This window comes from Priapulus caudatus, unplaced genomic scaffold (assembly GCF_000485595.1).
Source record: "Priapulus caudatus unplaced genomic scaffold, Priapulus_caudatus-5.0.1 Scaffold314, whole genome shotgun sequence".
NCBI lineage: Eukaryota > Metazoa > Priapulida > Priapulimorpha > Priapulimorphida > Priapulidae > Priapulus > Priapulus caudatus.
The window spans coordinates 59,045-67,715 of record NW_014577375.1 but is presented as its reverse complement, the minus strand read 5'-3'; the positions used below and the strand labels follow the sequence as shown (position 1 = coordinate 67,715).

Here is an 8,671-nt window from a genome sequence, read left to right as displayed (position 1 = left end):
CTCTCTCTCTCTCTCTCTCTCTCTCTCTCTCTCTCTCTCTATATATATATAGATATATATATATTGCTCTTCCTCTCTCTCTCCCTCTCTCTCTATCTATCTATCTCTCTTTCTCGCACGCGTGCACGCTCTTTCTCTCTCTCTCTCATACGCATGCACGCTCTTTCTCTCTCTCTCTCTCGCGCGCGTGCACGCTTGTTCTCTCTCTCTCTCTCTCTCTCTCTCTCTTTCATACGCATGCACGCTCTTTCTCTCTCGCGTGCGCTCTCTCCTCTCTCCTTTCTTTCTCTCTCTTTTTCTCCCTCTCCCTCTCCCTCTCCCCCGCCCTCTCCCTCTGTCTGTCTGTCAGTGAATGCCTCAATGACGTGTAAGTGTATGAAGCCTATTATGAGCATGTTCACCTTGCCCTTCTCGCGCCCACGCCAGGTGCTGGACAACACCTGCTACACGCCGCCGGGACAGGTGCACACGGGACTCGAGGCGCTCGTGTGGCACGGCAGAGACGTCGTCTTCGCGACCTACATTCCCTGGGTGATCATCGCCGCGTTCGCGCTGCTCTTCATGATCGGCGGCTGCTTCATACTCTGCATCTTCAGCCAGAAGCCGACGAACAAGGAGAAGTTTTACGAACAGCACCCGCACAAGTGAACCGGTAATTTTCCATAGAAGACCAAAATTGCCGTCGACGAGGTGGCGATCTGTGTTGTGGTGAGGTAGATGCACGGAAATTATTAAGGGGCTCATTCGAATTTACACTTGAAGTACAATCGTTTTAATGATTTTTCAAGCGTGGTTATGGTTGTGTACGTAGGCATGCATAAATAGCATGTAGTTGAGAATCTACAATGTGAATTGTAAGGAGTTATGCAAGTTTCTGCGACAACGACCTATCAAGATTTGCTTACAATTTTTTTCTCATATACACTGACTGTATATTAGTTTCAAATACTTGATATTATGTTCTATGAATCTATATAATCATTTAGTCAGGCTGTAAACGTCATAGGTAAAAGCCTTACCTGGTACAATATTCCGAGAATAGGTTATGATTAGTTCCATTTTTTCAATATTTAAATCTTGTTAACCACTAGTTCTTGGTATACATAAATGTAACTGACTAAGTGGGTGGGGCTCCCAAAAAAGCCAAACATATATGTCTGGTTAAACGTTATTTAGCATTAATTTTACAGTCAGTATGTTGTATTATTTTTACTGCAACCTGCATGGTTGTAGTATTGACAGACTGTTTAGCATGTACGTGTAGAGAAAACAGTGAATGGGTGTAAATATAATTAACATAGTTTTATATAAAAAAAAATGTGATGTCTTCATAATCAAAAGGTGCTAAAGCAGTGCTGGTGTTGTAGCAGGGCATATTCGAATTTCTTATGATAGATAAGTATTAACTAATAATAATAATCATATTATATCATACAAGTTTATTGTATTGCAAAAAATTGCTGGTTTTAATGATCAACACATAGAGCAAAGTAGAATTAATGGAAGGCTCGACTATCAATAAACCTCCAAATCTTTGATCAATTTGTATATTTAAAAAAATGTTATTTTCGAGAGTTTTGAATCTGGCTGTAATTTTAACAGTAAGCCAATTATCAGAATTTTATTAATAAAAGATAACCTCGCAATAAGGATGCATTTCAAGAATATTCTTCGCAGTAATTATGATAGTAATACCTAGAAATTGCCCTAAAATAGTTACCTTATAATCGAGTTTTTCCACGTTTAGGCTGTTATATTCTGTAACTTGATAAAACAAAAAGGGAGAATGAATGTCATGCCAACTACATTATAGAAAAAATGCTCCAATGTGTACTAGTGTAGGAGGCCTGTACTAGTATTACAACTCGTATACAGATGAACTAGTGTTGCCTTGCACTAGTCTAACTAGTTAGACAAAAGTATATTGATGCTTCACATCCATATTAGTTTGGGTCATGTAAAAAATATGCAAAGGTAATATATTCATGTATGCAGTGGCAATATGTGTCTTTGCCATTGTATTTACAGACCATATTGTTATGCACAACATAACTAAGAATAACTCGACGAGTAAATGTAAAATAATATGTAGTTTTACCACCAAATGTTACATAAATCTTATGTACTTGTAATACTTGTTATTACCTAGATCTGGATGCATATTTTTCAGGTGTTGAAACACCCCCACAACTCCTAGCTAAAATATTTAACAAGAATATGCTTGCTTTTATGGGTGTGGCCAATTATTTTTGTTGGTACTTCAATTCTGTAGTTTTAACTTGATATGAAAATACAATACACATTTGTAATGATTAGCCATAACCATTTTTATTATATTTTGCAAATCAAATTCCAGGGTGAGATTTCAGTGATTTTTAACACCTGCATTGCCAAGTGATTATACTATGCTAATGATCTTCAGTGACTGCCTTGTATTTTACTTATAGAGCAATAGTGGCAAGTGCAAGAATAAAAATACAAGGTCTTCTACTATAATTTTTGTCACAGCCAACAAGATTTAAGAACCACTGTTAATTTTCCTCCAGCATTGGATAGACCCCTTACCTACCACACCCACATTTTCTTGATATTTATTAAGAGACCATCATCCTCTAGGAGATTCCAATTCATCAATGGATTCCTCAAACAATCCTAATGGTACCTGAGTCATAAGCTACTATTAGTTCACTCTGTAAGTATTCATTTGCATGCCATTTAAATTAGATATGTATTCCCACCAGCTGGCTACCCTGTTGTCGGAACATGAAGAAGTTCTTTTAGTCCAACCAGAAATTTATACTAGTTGCTATGACTCGTATGAGATAAATGGTAAGCAAATAGAGTCACATAGAACTCCAACAAAAAATCTGTGACAGAACATATGACTAGAGGTACTACATGCTATTTGCCGTAGTCCTACCATGGCCTTGCCCTTGGGCAATCATGGTGTAAGGCTAACTACTTCACCCACAACAGCAAGGTAGCTTTCCTTAACAAAGATTATCAGAGCAACCAAAGCACCTAACTTACCGAATGCTTATGATCAATACGACCCAATAGCACAAAAATAAACGACATGCCTCCTTAACACAGTACAGAACTGGTTCTCATATTAAATATAAAATAACCTACATAAAAACATTTCTCATCCTACACATGTCTAGGATAATTCCTCGATTCCAAGAAGTTTCTTCCTCTCAGCTGGTGCTGTTGCAAAGTATAGCTTCTGTTCCTCCGAATATCTGCCGTCAGGTGGAATTATATCCCGGAAAGTCCAGTCCTGCCAGTTGTTATTAAACCGTTCAAGCAGTTCGATCTTTTTCGCATCTGTGTCAACCACATCCGGGGGGATTGTTTGAGACAGCTCAGGGCACTGGACATTGTCAAAAATTAGAACACCACGCAGACCAAACCAGCCACCCCACTTTGGATGAATGCACACTCCATATATCCTCTGTAAAATATGCACAAATGTGCAGTATGATTATCTGCATACAATGACAGCCCAATGGCCGTTAGAGCCATGCTTTATCGCGAAGACGAATATATATGTTTTAGTCTTGCCTTCTAAAAGATTGCTTCTTATTGTTAACTTATTACTATGTGTACATGCAATGTTGACATTATAGGTCAATCATAGCCCTGTATATTTCTGCACTATATTAGTCGTTAGTTCCAGCATGATGGTAATCTGTTTTATAAACTAGTTGTGCACTGTACCGATTTCTTATCCCATCTGGTCGGCTGCTCTTTCACATCATTCCTCTGATAGTAATATGCAGCTCCTGCGATATGGCTGGCAGTCTGCACTAGTATCTTAGGTCGCCTTGTTGGAGTGAGCTCAAAGTCGTGAATACAAGTGATCTTCTCACCAGAAAATAGCTGAAAGGCATATTTAAGAACGTTGTATTAGTTATTCAACACTATTTCCCGAGGACATCCCCTGTATCATTGATCATCACCTCTCTATCAAAGAAATATAATTTCCTTGAAGGTGTCCTAAAAACTACTAGGAGATCAGTGCAAGACTGGTTTCACCCCACAGCACAACCTATGAAAAAGTTGTTGAATGTATGGTTAAATAAAAAAATTCAGTAGGGCCATTTTTGGTGGAATTGGTCATTGGTTAAAAACTGGTAAAGGTATTTTGTGGCCTGATGCAAAAATATATCAATATAACATACGCTTAAGCCTTAAGTGATATGATAACACTGAATACCTATAGCCACCTACATTTTTTACTTGGTCGAAGTGATGGGCAACACATTCATCAATTGGATCTCTTACTCCTAGGCATTTACTTCTGGTGACAAATGGCTTGAATGCATTTTCATACATATTGGGTGTGCTGATGATAATGAATGCCAAAGTATCTCCATGATAGCCAAGGTGGAACACTGGTTCTACCGATTTATTGTACCAAGAAACCTATATAAAAAACATTTCATGACTATTAAAACACAACATAACACAACAGAAAAAACCATAACAAATACAATTGTAGTATAAGAACTAATGTTTAGAACGGTAGGGGGTTTGTCATATCACTGTGCCTAGTCATTAATACACAGTAATGCATTAAATAGTGAATTCAATCACACAAGCAGTGGCTCGAGTTGTCCAATCTCCTGGTCAACTAAAATTTTAATTTGGAGAGCCAGAAGGGGGTTGACTTTTGTCAGTGCCAGTGGTGCCATCACACCTACATATTTTTAAACATCTTTTGTACGAGAAATGACATCTTGCAAGAGACATCTGGCAACAGCCATACGTACAACTGCTCAAAATGACACTACAAGCATGCCACGAACGTGACAAAGGCACACTGGGTCCATTGCTAGTGCCACTCCATGCTAGGCATTCATGCATAAGCCTTTCTGCTTTCCATTAACACAACGCTACGTAAAATGGTTCACTGATCAGTGTGTGTGTGGGGGGGGGGATAATTCGGCTATAACAAGCAGAGCGGATGGTCTACAGGTAGGGCTGTAACGTGTAAGACTGTTAACGATTGTGAAGCACTTGACATGTGGTGCGTAGGGGTTTCAGAACCTCCTGTGTGAATCCCTTCCCCAAGTAAAGGTAAAGGACGAAGTAGCTCTATCAGCCCAAGGATAGAACAGCTGTCCACATTTGCACATGTCGCACATTGCGAAAATGCATTGGGGTCACCTAATACTATGGGGGAAGGGTTCAGTTTATGCTTGTTAAAAATAGCATCAACAGTGTTATTTCTGAAGGAGAATACCAAAAGTCATAGCATGGCGGCGAAGTCTAGCTGGTAGTAGATTACAGTCATTGTGTTGCAGAATGCAAGATGAGGGGAATGTGACACTTCCAGTATGAATATGTATAGGGGGTGACGATAGCTCATGATAGATCAATAGATAATAGTATCAATGAATGTGACGATTTCTCGTTTCAGTTGATGAGGAGAGACCAGGCTTGTATGCTGGACAAAAGCTCAAGATGTTCCACACAGTACCATATTACTGTGCTAAGGTGCACCATTAGATTAAAATTGTCCTAGATTAGTTTGCGTCTGTTACCTTGTGTTCGTCAGTGGCTCTTGCTTTGTTCCTACATTTTCCCCACTTTGTGACGATTTCTTAAGTGCAGCAGTGAATGTGGTGAAGCTCACGCCTCTAACGCAATATTTTTCTCGTGATTAAGAAACCATTCGATGCATAATGGATGAACAAAGACTGCATATAGTAATCTTTTTTTATTTATATCTATTATATCTTTTTTATTAAATCCTAATCTTTGCTGCTCCCTCATGAATACGTACGAGCGAGGGTTCCTCCTCCGATTCTACGTTTCCAAAATTGGACGTGTCCTTTTGTTCTTCGCTCGCAGCTGCTGCTCGACCTCTGTCCGTTCGTGCTCACGGCGCTCACCTATTGCATCCCCGCATACTGGCTGTCGAACTACAAGCGCGACGCAGCGAGCTTCGGCCTCTACCTGGGCGTCATGGTGCTCTACCTGTACTCGATCCGCATGATGGCGTTCGCGATCGCCTACATGTTCACGAAGGGTCCGTACGCGGCGCGCGTCGTCTACCTCAGCCTCGCCTACGTAGGCGTTGCCGCGGGTTACATCGTCCACCACGACCACATGTTTAAGGTGAGCATGAGCAAACGTCAGCGACAATACCGCAGCCACAGTACAGAACAGTACATCACAGCACGTCATAGCCCAGTGCAGCAGTGGGAGCGAAGGGCCTACACTGGGATCTTTCATGATCTTTGGCAAAGACTGCTGGCAGAGTAGCTCTAGTACTATAGCCCGCGTACAGTTGCCGCAGGCTATATTACTACTACTAGAGCTACTGGCACAGTGGCAGAGATAAAACTAAAACTAAAACTTCTTCGTCGTCGACGAAGAAAATTGTATTACTGGCTGCCAATATTTCCAGTTCGTCATCACCTTAAAAGGATAGCTCTCAAAACCAGCGTGCTCTAAAAGTTCCCGTATGCCTTTGTTGATTGAAAGTGCATCATTATTGTCTATTATAGTATGAGTGGTCATCACGATTGAACAGAATTCTCACACGTTCAACTTCTACATAAACACACAACACACGACCGCCTTTGGTTTTGAATGTTCGCGACCTCTATCGGCGAAATTGGTTACACTTGCCTGTTTCTCTATGACACATGATTTTATGCTTATATGGCTTATTCCCGTAATTTTTGCTTTAATTGCAAGTAAACCTGTCGGGTTACGACATTTCCTTGCACATATTTTTAGTTTTCAAATAAATGTCGAAATGCCAAGGGCAAAATATCCCAGTAGTAGCAGTACAACTACAAGTACAGACTACAGAATATCGAATTTTCCTGCGGCCTAAATATTTATGACACCTCGATTGTATCAAAACATTACATCGCACGGCCGAAGCAAGGAGCTAAATATAACTCCTTTATTATATTTAGCTCCTTGGGCGAAAGAACCATAAACACATCATGGCTTTTTGGGAACTGCGTGAACGGTAAGCCACCCCTCTTCATTATGTAAACATATTTTAGCGATCGAGTTGTTAAGTTTTATCAAAATAGGACAAAAACGTGTTAACAACACACTTACACAGTCAGTCGGGCCCAAGGATAGAGAACATGGGTCCCAATAAAACCAATGTGCCTAACCCTAACCCTAATTCTAACCCTGGCCCTAACGGCCCAAGGATAGAGAACATGGGTCCCAATAAAACCAATGTGCCTAACCCTAACCCTAACCCTAACGATAACGCTAATCCTAACCTATTATATTGATGTAAATGACATTGGTTTTATTGGGACCCATGTTCTCTATCCTTGAACCCCGCGTACAGTTTGCTGTACACGGGCTATAGTACTAGAGTCTAGAGCTACTAACCTGTATGATACAGGCGGTATGTTCCGGTTCCGCTGCACTACGCTAACCGCCTGTACCCCTTGCTTCTTCAGCCCGCTTCGCGAATGAAGAAATCATCGCGCCCAATCAGAGAGCTGTAACGGGCCAATCAGCCAATCAGCGAGCAGGCTTTTGCCTGACGTCATTTCTCAAGTTATTTAACTTGAATTTATAACTGCAATTAGTGCACGCTTCTGCCAAAACCATTAACTAGATTGTTTCCATTCATCAGGTATTCGCCTGGGGCGAAGTTTTGCCGTATTTACTTCTGTACGCTCGATTGCTTGCCGCTAATCAGATTCCCCGCCATAACAACCGGTCGATCGATAACGAGGCTTGCGAACCGCCAGGGTTGAGCTCACATACAGGCGGTTAGTGTAGTGAAGCGGAACATACCGCCTGTATCATACAGGTTAGATATCTACAGGAAGACTATCTATTCAGTAAGATTAGGTATTACAACCTACAGTAGATGGCAGCACTGAATATCAAAACTCAACACTTCCCCTAATACTAATTTTGCTGAACCGAGGAAGCATTGAATAAAAAAACATGTATAATTGAAAACAATGCAAACGTATGCAGGAAAGCTAAACTCGTGAAACTCGAAAGTCACAAATATGGTGAGAATACTCATCGAGTCGAACTCGTTGAAAGAAACGTTCACGCTCGCACGCAGCTAAACAAAAATCTGTTCATCATTTAACACCCATGTCAATGCACAGCTTAATCAAACGAGGCTTATGCATCGGCTTCGTGAACAGGTCCGCAAGCTGGTTCTCGGTATCAACACGTTTCACTACCAGCTTCCCTTCACACACTTTCTCGGGCACAACAAAGTGACGGATACGGATGTGCTTAGTTCGCTTGTGGTACTCCAGATTCTCTGCTAGTCGAATCGCCGCTTCATTGTCCACTCGCAGCTCTGGAATCACCTTGACCCCGTTGATGTCCTTCAGCAGACGCTTTAACCAGACCGTCTCCCGTGTCGCCTCGCTCGCCGCAACGACTTCTGCTTCCCTCGTCGAAATTGCCACTGACGTCTGACGCTGACTGAACCATGAGAACGCTCCTCCAGAGTACAGGCACTAGTGCTGTGCGTCGGATCCGATAATCCGAATCCGATCTGATCCGAATCCGATCGGATTCGGATTCGGATTCGGATCGGATTTACAATTTTTTAAGAATCGGATTCGGATTCGGATTCGGATTCAAAAATTGTTGGGATTCGGATGGAATTCAAAATAGCCATCGGATTCGGATTCGGATTCGGATT

The 8,671-nt window shown here is 41.3% G+C and overlaps 3 protein-coding genes across 3 annotated transcripts in view; 2 read left to right on the top strand and 1 right to left on the bottom strand.

Annotated features, from left to right (window-relative positions):
* Positions 1–2,315, top strand: part of LOC106808918 (ABC transporter G family member 2-like) — a gene marked incomplete in the record, with an annotated part of 13,194 nt that extends 10,879 nt beyond the window's left edge. Inside the window, 1 exon segment of the mRNA XM_014811835.1 lies at positions 427–2,315. Coding sequence (XP_014667321.1) covers positions 427–648 — 222 coding nt within the window.
* On the bottom strand, positions 2,307–6,596 carry LOC106808928 (methylmalonic aciduria and homocystinuria type C protein homolog). The gene is made up of 4 exons (XM_014811848.1): positions 6,430–6,596; positions 4,234–4,428; positions 3,721–3,882; positions 2,307–3,454 (listed from the first exon to the last, which is right to left on the bottom strand). Exons 1-4 carry the CDS (start codon positions 6,529–6,531, stop codon positions 3,161–3,163), a joined length of 753 nt encoding a protein of 250 aa, XP_014667334.1. The 5' UTR covers positions 6,532–6,596; the 3' UTR covers positions 2,307–3,160.
* Positions 6,597–6,884: 288 nt separating this feature from the next.
* The window catches only part of LOC106808929 (cAMP-responsive element-binding protein-like 2), a 10,556-nt gene continuing 8,769 nt past the window's right edge, over positions 6,885–8,671 (top strand). The window contains exon 1 of the mRNA XM_014811850.1: positions 6,885–6,994. The gene's annotated coding sequence lies outside the window, so the exon portion shown is untranslated. The remainder of the gene's footprint in view (positions 6,995–8,671) is intronic.

Coding starts and splice junctions, on each gene's coding strand:
- LOC106808928 (XM_014811848.1), bottom strand. CDS start 6,531: ATGACCACTCATACTATAATAGACAATAATGATGCACTTTCAATCAAC. Junction 3,883..4,233: donor ACTTCGACCAAGTAAAAAAT/GTAGGTGGCTAT, acceptor TATGCCTTTCAG/CTATTTTCTGGTGAGAAGAT. Junction 3,455..3,720: donor CCAGATGGGATAAGAAATCG/GTACAGTGCACA, acceptor CATATTTTACAG/AGGATATATGGAGTGTGCAT.